This window comes from Phoca vitulina, unplaced genomic scaffold, assembly GCF_004348235.1.
Source record: "Phoca vitulina isolate PV1807 unplaced genomic scaffold, GSC_HSeal_1.0 scaffold3, whole genome shotgun sequence".
Classification (NCBI taxonomy): Eukaryota; Metazoa; Chordata; class Mammalia; order Carnivora; family Phocidae; genus Phoca; species Phoca vitulina.
This window is the reverse complement of record NW_022589706.1, coordinates 68196768-68211556: the sequence shown is the minus strand read 5'-3', so window position 1 is coordinate 68211556 and position 14789 is coordinate 68196768. Positions and strand designations below refer to the sequence as shown.

Genomic DNA, 14789 nt, shown 5'->3' with positions numbered 1-14789 from the left:
TGTATAATAGCTAAAGTATGGAAACAATCTAAGTGTCCATCAACAATGAGTAGATAAACAGATAAAGAGCTCAACTTTATATTATTATTTTTGATATGACTATACAACTCAGACATTCAGATATGTATTAAACACTAGTTTAAACATCTTCCATTATAAATACAGAATAAATTCAGTATTATGGACTTTAGTGTACACAGCAACTCTTTCTTACGTAAAATACATTAACTTAACTGGTTTTAAAATGTTGAACTTCCAAATTATAAAATCCTTATGAATAGCACAAGAACCTCTCCACATAATGAAGGATAGAATACTAATTGTCTTTTCCTTGTTGACATTACCAGCTTAATTGTCTATCCCTCTTTTTTACAAGTTGTAGATAACATGAATAAACAGCTAATGTCCCAAGAACCAGCAACACATTATCAAATTCATCGAAATTACTTTAATGTGTTAAATGGCTCACAATTAGGATCTTAGTCAACAGATTAATAGTCAGCAAGATATTCCCATAGAGATAAGCATATATAGCATTCAATTTGGCATTGAGGCAAATGATTATTTCTAAATAAGAATTAGATATAATCAGGATAAGTACATTTCTACCATTTTTTTGTGCTATTTCTTTTAAAAACTGCCTAAATTCCAATTTGAGATCCACCATTTGCTAACAGTGTGATTTCATAAAGTTATTTGACTTAATCCTTAATTATTAATAACTGCCATATAAAATTTTGGTTATGATTAAATGACACTTATCTTGATGAGCACTAAGATAAGGAATTGATGAATCACTATATTGTATACCCGAAACTAATATAACACTGTATGTTAAGTATACTGGAATTAAAATTTTTAAAAAATAAATTTTTAAAAAAAGATTAAATGAAACAATGCAAACAAATTGCTTAGCATGTTTTGGGCGCACATTAAGTGTACAAAAAGGTGACCATCATCAATATCATCATCAGCATTGTTCTTATTATTACTATATTATAATTAAAGAATTAATATAACTAAAGCCATAAGTACAAAAAAGGCTACCAAGATCAAAAATTTAAAAAGTAAGCAGATGCATAAAAATGATCTTGTGTCAAATGTGAAAAATATTAGGCTGTACAATTATACAGCTAGATAATTCATTCATGCATTTAAAACTTTAAAATTGGGCACCTGGATGGCTCAGTCAGTTAAGCAGCTGCCTTCGGCTCAGGTCTATGATCCCAGAGTCCTGGGATCGGGTCCCGCATCGGGCTCCCTGCTCAGCGGGGAGTCGGCTTCTCCCTCTGCCCCTCCCCTCTGCTTGTGCGCGCTCTCTCTCTCTCTCATTCCCTTGCTCTCTTGCAAAAATAAATAAAATCTTTTAAACAAATAAAACTTTAAAATTGTTATATTCATGGAGAGACTAATTGGAGTAATCATATAATCTTATGATTCTTGACACTCTAATATATAATTTGACTTATTATAAATTTTATGTAATAATTTAGTATTATTCTTAATGTTTTGGAAAGAGCTGGGGTCATGAAGTCACTAAGCCTAGTCCCTAAGAGCCTGAGTTTTGGATTGAGATAGCTGTAATTTGACCGTGCCACATAACAGCTGTATGATCCCTTGGTCTCAGTTTTCATATTTGTAAAACGGAGACCACTGATGCCTGCCTCATAAGGCTTGTATCCCAAACAATTATCTACTAACGTTGTGACTTCAGACACATTACTTAACATATCTGTGTTCCAACTATCTTATCTGTAAAATGGGTGACTATAATAGTAGCGATTACAATCATGTGAGAATTTGATGAATTAATGTATCCAAAGTCCACAGAATGGGAAATGAGACATAATAAGCATTCTATGTTGGGAGAACTAGTTGGCAGTAACAGTAATAGGAATAGCAGAAGTAGCAACAGCAGAAGCAGTGGCAGCAGGAGAAAAAAATTAATAAAAATAATGTCAAATACAGTCCAGTAGGTGGCATATATTCAACAGTTTTCTTAACTGAAATTTATATTAAATAACAAAGTTTTCTGTTAAATGACATACTGGAGTAATTCAACCACCCCCCCCCTTTTTTTCTTAACCAAAGAGCAGGTACCCAAGGTTACACAGGTATTTAATGACAGAGGCAAGGTTAGAACCACAGTATCCAGGCTCCAAGGACAGTATTTTTAAAGCTTGCAAGCCTATTATATTTAAAGATAGAGATTATTTGTGCTGAAACATAGATTCTACTTAATAATTCAAGTTTTGTTAAAATAGGAAATAGAATTTAAGTTATACAAATTTCTTTTATAGTGATTTGGCTGGAATATATCCATTTCATTAACTAAGAAATAAAATTAATTTCATTGACTAAGAAATACCAATACTCTAAAACCATTTACTCTACAAAAATAAATCCTTATTTTAGATAAAGCCACACTCCAAATAAAATTAATTTCTTTCCACTCTCTTCTGAGGGCCAGAATCTGAACAACACAACTAAGAGAAATGAGTGATATTGCTGAATTACATTTTTAGTGTAATACAAGTGAAGTAAGTTTAAAATCAAGTAGAGAAAAGATTTAAAACAAATTATAAATAAGAAAAAATACTACAGAGTGAAAAATAAGGAAAAGGTGGTTTCTATTCATGAGATGGAATAAGAAAATTAAATAAATTAGAATGAAAATTATATTTCGTATTTACGATACAAAGAAAATCAGCTTACCTTTGGCAGGGTTTGATTCATATCCATATGATGTTTTGTTAAAAATATGATGATCACCAGAAGAGGGTATTATCCTTGAATCTGAAATAGGATGAATCCCTTTAACACGGTCAGCTATTGCTTTATGTTGCTCATAAAATCCAAGTTTCCTTGGGGAGCTTGTCGCCAACATTTTTTCACCATTTTGTACTACCATATGTTCTTCTCTTTGCATATCACCCGATAGGTGAGTCTCTGAGTTGTTCCCATTCATAACAGGTAGTTCAGTGATTTGCAATAACACTTCCTTCTGATTAGCAGCAGAGGTTTCTGATAAGGAATTAGATTCAGTGCTACATCGGCCTTCTAACCTGTATTTTCCAGGAGACATAATTGCACAGGGAACAGTTCCCATAAGGTCTATTGTTGTCTTTGTAACAGCAGCAGGATTGGAAGAGATCTGAGAGGTAGAATCATTGTGGCCAAAGTTGTCACAGTGGGATGCCATACTTCCACTTTGAGGAAATGCATCCGTTTCAGACACAGAATCTTCAGTCAAGGCTAAGAACTCTGAAGGTGTCTGAGCTGTTGTAAGATCAGCAGAAAGCAGCGGAGATTGTAAAGAGCTTCCTGCCCGTTCTGTTACATCCACAGAACAAGATGGAGAAGTTCTTACTAATACAGGCTCTCTCTCTTGGTACTCTGTAATTTCCAATGAGAATCCAGACTGTTGTACCAATGAAATGGATTGACTCTGTGGAACTGGTTTAGAAAATTTATAGTGAGATGAAAAGGATTTAGTAAGTAGCTTCTTTGTTGACTGCTTAACAGAACGGCGAGTTTGTTCTTCTGTGAATCCAGAATCATCCCCCTCACTTTTGCCAGAACTTAGGCAATTTATAAAGACATTCTTATTACTTGAGTGCTCCTTTTCCCTTTCAAAATCTTCTGTTAAAGATCTTGTTATCTTCTTATTTCGTGAACTGCTAAAACCAACAGAATGTCTTCCCCTGGTTTTAATATGTTCTTCCAAACTCAGTTTTGGCATACTGCTATGACCAGATTGAGCACCATTTGAAATACTAAGGTTCTGGTTGGTAGCATCTTGCTTAGGTTCACTCCCCTTCTTATGGTGGAAACTAATGGAAGGAGTACGGAATATGCTCCTGCGTTTACCTGTACTACCTGAGCTTGAGTTAGTGCTGGAAGGAGAGGAACTGTGGACACCAACCGTATTACTGGAGGATGGTGAAGAAGGAAGAGAATCATGTCTTCTGCTAATACTTCTCCTGAATATTGGCAACCGGGAGACCAGGGTAGATCGTCTTGATCCTGAGTCCCCCATTGGGACTCCAAGCCTTGCACTGTGATAGCCAACTTAGCAGCCTAAAGAAGTTAAAACAAAAAGAACAAGTCAGGAGCATTCAATTATAAATTATAATAAAGATATTTTAAAACAAAACATTGTTTTCCAGTACATGGAATAGAATTCGGTTCACACTAAAATAATAAATAATTAAATTCTGATACTTAAGGATTTTTTGAAATTTTAAGTAGCAAAATTATCCAGTAATTTGCACGGCAATTTTATAATAGCTCAAACATTTCAAGATTACCAAGAATATTTAGTCTATTGAAGAGGTTATTGGGTTGGGAGACACAAGATCACTATTCAAGACCCAGCTTTACTACTCCCACTAGTTCTATAATTTGGTAAACTGTTTGATCCTAACACTTTTTATGTCTACTGATTCAGATGTAGTAGCCATGTGACCACCATAATCATTGCCGTTGGATAAAATGAGCCACCTCGGCCTCTACTGGCCAGTAGCAGATACACCACAAGACTCAACAAGTTACTGCTCTGAACTTAACAGAATCACAGACCGGACTAAGGGATGATCTGACACTACAATCTTGAGTCAAAGAAAAGCGAAACAGGAAGTATTCTTCTCCTTGGAGTTTGATTTTGGGGCAGTTAGAGATAATCAGGCCACTGGCAGAGGAAACTAAATCACAAAGGATACAGTGCAGGGTTATAAACAAGGTAAGGTTATGAGGAAACCATGACTATGAGTTGAAGAAAAGACTTGAATGAAAATTAATTAAAACTGGTAATGTTGAAATAAGTAAGAATACATACTGACAGAAGCAGAAGCATAGAAAATTTATGAACCACATTAATGTCAGGGTGGTGATGATGAAGAAAAAAAAGGAAGAGGACGTGAAGGTGGCAGCTCTACAGTTCATTAACTGTGATGTACCAAATACTTTTCTTACACAGATTATCTCTTTTAATGCTTTTAACTGTAGAAGCAGATAATAATACCATGGTCATTTGACAGCAGAAAGGTAACCTTCTGTCATTCAGCTAATAAGTGGTAAAGCAGGAATAAGAAACTAATCCTTATGTAACCACAGGATCAGCTCATAATCAGATGATAATTCTGCCTTCAGTAGAGTGAAGAGCCAAACCGTGTGCTGCTGAAGGTCCAGCTATGCTTCTACTTCAGAGATTCCCACTTGTATGGTCAATCTTGCCATTCTGACGACTGCTATTTTTCACTGATTTTCATAATGTGCCCTGATTGGTTCCTGTTTTGCTTTGTTTTGCTTTATTTCTGTATTTCACATAATTCCTTAACTGTAATGTATACACCCCCTACATCAACTTGAATCAGACTCTGTTTCATTTTGCTGTTTTTTGCAACCAAAACTACCTAACTGAACAATAACAAATACTACATAAAATGACCAGCCCTCCATTTTATTATTCTTACAGAAACATTATGAGATTGATCAAGTGAAATACTTTCATGGTCCTGAAGAAGTATGTAACAAAAATGAAAAAATATATTCCCTTTTGGATTCACATTTAAAAATATTTAATATTTTGTCCCAAATGATATAAAATCTAAGATTTGCATTAAATGATTTTTATTAAATGATTTCTACTTGCATTCACTAAATTTGAATCTAAATCAAACTATGTGTAAAACACTCCCAACATATCTGCATATTCTTGTAAGCCTTTGAGAGAATAAAGTTTATTTTTTTTAAAGATTTTATTTATTTATTTGACAGAGAGAGACAGCTAGAGAGGGAACACAAGCAGGGAGACTGGGAGAGGGAGAAGCAGGCTTCCACTGGGCAGGGAGCCCGATGCAGGCCTCGATCCCAGGACGCTGGGATCATGACCTGAGCCAAAGGTAGACGCTTAACGACTGAGCCACCCAGGTGCCCAAGAGAATAAAGTTTAAAATATAAACAAAGACACTTTAGCTCTTAAAATCTCACAAATTAAAAATATCTAATTTTCCTCCCAGGTTAAATCTAATTTAACCAATTTCCAATTTCCAAAGTGGATACAAAAAATAATAAAATAAATGCTGACCCAAAAGCAAGAAATGTTAAAAAAAAAAAGGCCAATAAATATTTCAATATACACAAATACTGAAAATACCTTATTAGTAATAATGGTAAGTATCTTGACATTAATGCATTTATAACCATAGATTCACCACCAGCTAAATATCGTAATGGTTAATAATGCTCCAATTATAACAAAATTCTTCACTAGGCATTGAATGGAAATAAATGATGCACATTAATGAAAAATCACAACTGAGAATAATGTTAACTAAAGCATCAGTAAGACTGAAATCATGAAAAAAATGTTTTTAAGATTTTATTTATTTGAGAGAGATTAAGCACTAGTGGGAGGAGGGGTAGCGGGAGGGAGGCAAGCAGACTCCCTGCTGAGTGGGGAGCCCAACAAGGGGCTCAATCCCAGGACCCTGAGATCATGACCTGAGCTAAAGTCAGACACTTAACTGACTGAGCCACCCAGGGGCCCCTGTGTCAGCATTTAAAAATAGGGACTCATTCAATATCTCTTTAGCAAGTATTCAAAGGATTTAACTAATAAAAAATTCAGAAAAAAAAATATAGTAATTACTCCTCTCTTCCTAAGTGCTTAATGAAAACAACCAGACTTCCATTGGGTACCAATAATACACTTAGGTTACTAATATATTTAACCTAATTTAAGTAAAAACATCATAAATACTAAGAGATATTTGCACATTGAATGGGATAACATGAAACAGATATAAAATCTGTTGGAGATAAAAATCCTTTAGATTTTACTTTGTCTAACTGATAGTCTTTTAAATTAAGGTCTTGATTTCCTACTGAGAGCTTCCCAGCTAAAAAAGAGAAATAACATATATATAGATAGGTTGGAATTATCCATATTTTTTAGAGAGACTCTTCTATGTTTAGATGCTATTTATATCTCCAGATTCATTATCCCCCTCTCCTCATATTTAATTCTCTAATTGGACTGATTACTGCTTGCCATTTTCTGTTCACTTTCACCTGCTGGGCATTTGCAGATGTGGGATCACCTGCTTAGGATGCCCTTCCTGTAACTCTGATGTGAAATATTCCTATTTCTCGAACATTGTCCTTTCCAGGATGTCATCCGTGACCCCTTTCCCATCCTCTTCCATTTGGGATGTAATACTACTCCTTTACATATCCTCAAGTATTACCTTACATAGTTAACATCTGTCTATCTGACTTCACTATTTGACCTTAAATTTCTTAGTCGCAAAGGCCATCTCTGCTTTGCTTTGAGACCCCATTGCCTAATGTAAGACACAGTTAGTACCTGTCAAGTAAATGGACTTTAGGAAATAAAGTTTTAACTTCAATACATCAGTATTTCAAACCTAAATAAACATATTTTCTGCCTCACTACCATAAATAAATGCTGCAATTTTGAGGTTAATTATATTAATTTACAACTTTTAGAGAGTCATACGTTAATTGAAAGCCTTTCCAACTGTAAAATCATTCAATAATCTAAAATTTGCTAACATCTGAAAATGTTCTAGAAGCACAATGCTAAATAAAAAAGTTGAATAAAACAATATATCATCACATCAACTATTAATGACAGACAAATGTAACACTGCAACATGTTAATTTTATTTTTATTATAATTTTATTATGACAATCACCTTTTAATTTCTTAATAAACCTTGTGTATATTTTCATATATTTTTATAAATTTCCAAGTCAGATAAAATAAACATATTTTTTTCAGTTCTCCTCTAATATTTCTTGGTTCAGAAGTCATATCACCTCAATCATAACAGATCCTAAAAAATACACAGGTTGAACCAGACCTGCCCATCTTCCAGGGGCCTTTACTACTATGAACATTATTTTCTTGGGAAAACAAATTTGTTATAAAGAGTGTCTTCTAATTATACCTTTAAAGTTATATGGATAAACAAAAAGTTAGACTATTTTAGACAATATCACTACACAGATGCATAACTTGACCCTACTGGAAGTGGTATGAAATTCAGTTTGATCTCAATTGAAGAAACAGTATCCTTTGCTCTTTAACACCAGGATTTAACAAGAAATTCCCAGAAAGTACTTTATTCAGTGATCTCTGTAACTTTAGTAAACACTATCATTACCCTTAAGAGTGCAACATCATACAGTAGATCTGTTCTGAATAAAATGAGAGGTGAATCTTATTTGGCATGGTTCAGAAAAATACAAATTCTAGTTAAAGGGGCTATATGCATTGCTAATGTTACCTATTTAAAATAGAGTAAATGTAAAATAAGAAATACTGAAAAATATACATATATATGTATATATACATACACACACACACACACACACACACACACACACACACACACACACACACACTTTCTTTCATGTTTCTAAAGGCATTATCTGGAGGCATAAAAAGAGCTTGCAGGGTTTCAGGGGCACCTGGGTGGCTCATTAAGCGTCTGCCTCCGGCTCAGGTCATGATCGCAGGACATGATCCCAGGGTCCTGGGATCGAGCCCCGCATCGGGCTCCCTGCTCAGTGGGAAGCCTGCTTCTCCCTCTCCCACTCCCCCTGCTTGTGTTCCCTCTCTTGCTGTCTCTCTCTCTATCAAATAAGTAAATAAAATCTTTAAAAAAAAAAAAAAAAAAGACCTTGCAGGGTTTCAAAGCAATCATCTTGAAAATGAATACCACATACAGATAGCTATGTCTGTCTATGCAAGTAAAAGAAACAAAACAAAACCCCCTTCACCTTTTTCTTTCCCAGCATTTTTTCAAATATTTTCCTAGAATTTGAATACCCCTCATATTTTGTCACCATAAGCCAAAGATGAAGTCACCTGACAGCCCACATCTGAGATAGTCCTAAATATCATTTGTCTTTCTCCCCAAACTTGTGATGTTTAGGGAGAAATTTACAAACAAAAATACTTCAAATCCAAGCTCTGCCACTTACTAGTAGCATTAGCTAGAATAAGATAATAATTATTTTAGGTATGAAAAGGTGCAAAATCAGAAAGAAACTTAGCACTCTGCCTGATAGTGAATAAATTTCCAGTTTCTTTCTTTTCTGATGCAATGCATTCAAGCAAGTGGGGAACAAATGATTATAAAAATGAGCTACTTATCAAAATCTGCCCCAATTATTCCATTTTAAAAATCACCTAAAAATATTGGGGGAGTACATAAATCAAGATCAGTATTCCAATCCCTTATGATGAACCTCCCCAAAGTATACATTTTTATTGGAATTGAAAAACAATGATCAATATTTTAAAGGTTTGTGATGAATGTTGCATGAAGTAAATCTGGTCCCAGTTCTATTCTTTCTCAGAAAAGATTTCCGAAAATAACCCGATACAGCCTAAATGATCATGCTGAAAAGAAAATCTATGATACATGATGAAAAAGAAGAAAGAAAATTCACAGAAACCAAATATTCTCTAGGTAACAATTTTTCAACACTAAGAAAGTGATGGCAGAAAATAAATTATATGTAAACATATCAAAGGGCATTGATCAACTTTTACCAAAATTAAATAAAATAAAAGCTTGAAGAAGTTTCCAAAACAATCTTACCTAAATATGTCCTTCAGCCACAGATTTAAATGAGGCTCACAACCTTTTAGGTGGTTAGGGCTCAGCTGGAAAGCCCTCCAGTCCAGACTCTATTACAAAGCCATGCAATTTACACCTCAACATTCTTTAACTTTATGTTGCAAGGTATCCTTAAATGAATTTCTAAAATGTTTTACTGTTTTTCCCTTAAATGAACGGGGAACTAATGGAAGGATTTTTAACAGATAAATCACTACCAAAACATGAACAGGGCCACTTCAGCCATAGGGTTAGTGAGGGCAACATGAGATAAATTAAAAAACGGATGGATCAGGACCAAGTGGGTGATCGATCACCGGAAAGAAAATGAGATTGTCAGCTGAAGGCAGAGTCAGAAATCATATAATTGATCAGGTATGTTTAATTCACAAATTATTAAATTTGCATATAATGTAGCCGCACTAAGTAGATGAAGTTCTTTTTAACAAATAAACAAGAAAATAATCCAAATAAATAATTGCTTATATCAGAAATATCTACCTTTAGGTGAAGGTAACTACTAAAAATGATTTGACTCTAAAGTTGATATGTAAACAGAGGTAGACTGCCCCTGATTAGATCTGTATAAATCAATCTCCTTGGAAAAAAAGAGAATGAGTAATGTCAAATTAGCATAATAATGGGAACCGTTACAATATGAAAGGAGAATACATTTCAAAGAGATTATTCCAGCAGGATTTAGGGAAGCAGAGGAGTTCCCTGTCCGAATTGATGGAAGACAAGGGGTCCTGATACAGATTTAGAAGGACATGTAATCTTGAGACCCAGCCCTATATGATCTTAGTTATTTAGTAACCAGAAGACACAACAGAAGGTAAAATGACATATAAAAAGGATGGATTTGGGGGGTGCCTGGGTGGCTCAGTCGTTAAGCGTCTGCCTTCGGCTCAGGTCATGATCCCAGGGTCCTGGGATCCAGCCCCACATCGGGCTCCCTGCTCCACGGGGAGCCTGCTTCTCCCTCTTCTACTCCCCCTGCTTGTGTTCCCTCTCTCGCTGTGTCTCTCTCTGTCAAATAAATAAAATTTAAAAAAAAAAAAAAAAGGATGGATTTGGGCCAGAGATTAGATAGAATTTAATATTTGAAAGAAGTCAAAAGCTGTATCTACATGTGACCAGGCTTAGGTAAATGAGACTATTTATATTTAAAGAACATTATAATTTATGTTCCAGGATTTACACACAATGAATGTGTAACTGTTAAGAATGCAGATTCTGACACAAGAATATCCAGACTTGAACTGGGCATTACACATGAGTTGTGTGACTTGAGAGTGGCTTAAAAAGGTATTTAAGCTCCCTGCGCCTAAATTTCTTCACGAAGATAAACAGTTGCACCTACCTTAAGGAATTTTCATCAGGATCTAGTAAACACACACACAAAAGCATTCAGTACAGGGTCTAACATAGGATAAGTGCTTTAATAACTGTAAGTTATTTATCAAGAACAATTAACCATGTTTGTATTGTTGCCCAACAAATGATTTTTAATTCAACTTAGAACTTTCCAAACCACTCTCACCTGGAAGTTCTAATTCTGTCTACTCAAAGACTAATACTGTCATTTCCTGAGTCAATCCTGAACAGGGCAGAATGATTATTAGAAGCTACAATACCTACATGTCCATGGGGCTTAGAATTAGTACTGATATATATGAATAAATAGTGATGTGGCCACTGTTGCATTTTTTAACTTGTCTCTTACAAATAATTCCACTCGGTCGTGCTTTTGACCCAAAATATTATTGGCCATGCTGATCTCCTACCTGACAAGTTTAGTTCAATTTTTCATTAAGTAAATATTGAGTTCAATTATTCAGTCTTAGTTTTTTTTTTTTTTATCTTTAACAGAATAATTTAGACTTTAAGGAGAAAATAACTGACAATATTATGAATATTCAAAGACTGTGTCTTAGGCTCAAAACATGATTCCCAAAAGATGGATCTGATAAATTTTTTGAGCAGTGCTAATGTCAGTGTAACAAATATACAACTTTAAAGAGGACAGCACACATCTAAAAGTATGTATACATTTGTTAATAAAGAAAAATTATATTATTTTTTATAATCACATCTTATTATTGGAGAAATCTGTGTTGGTTTTAAAATACTATTTTGGTGGGCGCCTGGGTGGCTCAGTTGGTTAAGCCACTGCCTTCGGCTCAGGTCATGATCCTGGAGTCCCGGGATCGAGTCCCACATCCGGCTCCCTGCTCCGCGGGGAGTCTGCTTCTCCCTCTGACCCTCCCCCTTCTCATGCTCTCTCTCTCAAATAAATAAAATCTTTAAAAAATAAATAAATAAATAAATAAAATAAAATAAAATACTATTTTGGAAAAAAAAAAAATCTTCACAGCATCCTAGCTAAGGTTTCTTAGAAGCAGGGCCTGAGCAAGGGATTCTTGTTCAAACAATTTATTAGAGAACTACTCTCAGGAGAAGGTTAAGAAAGGAGGTATGATAGGACAGAGGGAAAAGCTAATCAGATATGTGGTCACCAATGGAGACTAGCTTCAGACTGATCCCATGGGATCTGGAGCCTAACTCATGTCTTGAGATATATGGCTATCTTTTGTAGTCTCATGACAGTCAACCATTTGCAGACTTCTCTAAGGAATGAGAAAAAAAAATATTTGAAGCATATATGACAGGCAATGGATTATCTGGAATATATAAAGAATTCTTATAAATCAATAAAAAAATCAAATAAATGAGTAAAGAATATGAACAAGCAATTCCCAGAAGAAATACACATCACCAATGAATTTATGAAAAGATATTCAAACCTGTAAGTACCTGGGGAATATAGAAAGAACTCCTACAAGCCAATTAGAAACAGAAAAAAAAAAGAAAGAAAAAAGTAGCAAGGAATACAGACAGGAAATTCATAAGAGGAAACACAAATCTTTAATCAAAATATGAACAAATATTTCAACTCCACTATTAATCAGGAAAAAGCACAAGATACAATTTCTTACCACTAACAGCTTAAAACTAAATAATATCAAGTTTGGGTGAATGAAGTGGTACTTACAGACACTTACGAAGGAGTCCAAATTGTTAAGGTTATTTTAGAAAATTATGTATCAAAATATCAAGTTAAGGGATTTCACTTCTCAGCATTTACCCTAGAATAATGTTCACATATCTGCACAAAGAAACATGTATAGGGATATTCAAGGTTGGTTTATATTAGTTAAATTGAAAGTAATATATATGTCCAATAATAGAATTTTTTAAATATTATTTATCTATTCTACAGCATAATGTATAAGAGCTAAACATATAAGGTAAAAGATATAAACTGACATAGAAAACAATTTCCAAGGCATTTAATTAATAAAATCAAGGGTGCCTGGATGGCTCAGTCAGTTAAGTGTGTGCCTTCAGCTCAGGTCATGTTCCCAGGGTGCTGAGATCCAGCCCCGCATCAGTATCCCTGCTCAGTGGGGAATCTGCTTCTCCCTCTCCCCCTACCCCTCCCCACTGTTCCTGCTCTCTCTCTCTCAAATAAGTACATACAACCTTTAAAAAATAAAATAAGGTAGCTAAAAGATACATTATATAAATTATAAATGAATTATGAAACTTTAAAAATAATATGCATAGGAAAAGATCTGCAATGTTGTACTTCAAAGTGTGAACAGGGGTTATCTTTGAACAGGGCCTTTGTCATCAATGAGGACACCAGGGTTATATGCCATATGATGAAGTTTTAACAGTAAGAATGAATTAATGAATTATTTTTATAAGTAAACCTTTAAAAATTCAAACTAAGGTAGTATAACTATATAACTTATCAAAAGATTATATAATGTCGAAGTATGATATAGGCATGTAAATATGTTAAAAGTAACTTGGAATGTAGTAGTTGTCTCTGGAAGAAGGAGAATGAACACCTGGGAAAATGGTTTTTCTAAATAATTTGAAAATAAACAATTGACGAATATGACAAAATATAAATACCAATAATCTCTTCAAACATTTTATACATTTTATTTTCTTTACTAAAAAGTAAAGGAGCAACTTTATAATAAATAACCTGCAGTTGTGCTTTCGTATCAGCAGAGGGTGCAGGAGATCTTCCTTTTTAACAATAAGGTCTATTTTTCCTACAACTTTCAAAACCAATTTAAGATTTATTGCGCAGTTAATTATCAAGTCCTTTATGTAAATGAAAAATGAAAGTCTCCAAATACATTTGCAAATTATAACTTTGTTTTTTTTTAAATAAATGGTACCTTATAAAAATAAATTGCCTTTGGAATTGAAGGAAGACTCTAATTCTTAACTTGGAAGTTAGAATAGTAAAAATAAGAGAATTTTTTTCAGTTATCCACTTACAACTATGTATAGAACTTGTATTTTATTTTTTTAATATTATTCATTTATTTATTTGTCAGAGAGAGAGAGAGCGTGCGCACAAGCAGAGGGAGTGTCAGGCAGAGGGAGAAGCAGGCTCCTCATTGAGCAAGGAGCTGGATGTGGGACTCGATCCCAGAACCCTGGGATCATGACCCGAGCTGAAGGCAGATGCTTAACTGACTGAGTCACCCAGGCATCCCTAGAACTTGTATTTTAAAGAGAATTCAGATTCAAATATATCAATTCAAATTTATTATTTATTTTCCAACATTTTTCATTTTTTCTGAAGAGTAGAACATATGTACTGCTTTGTAAAAAACATTGGTATAAAAAGTGTACAAGGGTAGTAGCATATTTTGTTCCTATTATATGTTGTAAATATAATTTTTAAAATTTTATTTGCAGTGTTGCATTAAACAGCTCATGGTCACAAACACACATATAAATAAGAAAAGGAAAATACTATCATAGGTCAATATAAGATGACTCAAAACCAGAGGGAAAGAATTTTTTAAATACAAATTAGAATACATATTAGGAGATTACATTTAAAGATGGCTACACTCAACACTTATAAATATGTTATATCTGTATCTGTGTGTATATTATCAGTAATACTGACAATACAAATCAGCATAGGCAGTAATATGGAATTCAACATCTTCAATGTATGCTCCAATTTAAACATAAACTGGATCAATATAAATATAAACTTAGATCAATATAATTGGAAGTCAGCATTGGTCT

The 14789-nt window shown here is 34.1% G+C and overlaps 1 protein-coding gene across 7 annotated transcripts in view; it reads right to left on the bottom strand.

The window, feature by feature from the left end:
• The window catches only part of CCSER1 (coiled-coil serine rich protein 1), a 1349277-nt gene that overhangs the window by 1196457 nt on the left and 138031 nt on the right, over nt 1–14789 (bottom strand). For all 7 annotated transcript variants that reach the window (XM_032400829.1, XM_032400826.1, XM_032400831.1 and 4 more), the window contains one exon: nt 2716–4080. In XM_032400829.1, coding sequence (XP_032256720.1) covers nt 2716–4039 — 1324 coding nt within the window. In that variant the 5' untranslated portion in view covers nt 4040–4080. The remainder of the gene's footprint in view (nt 1–2715; nt 4081–14789) is intronic.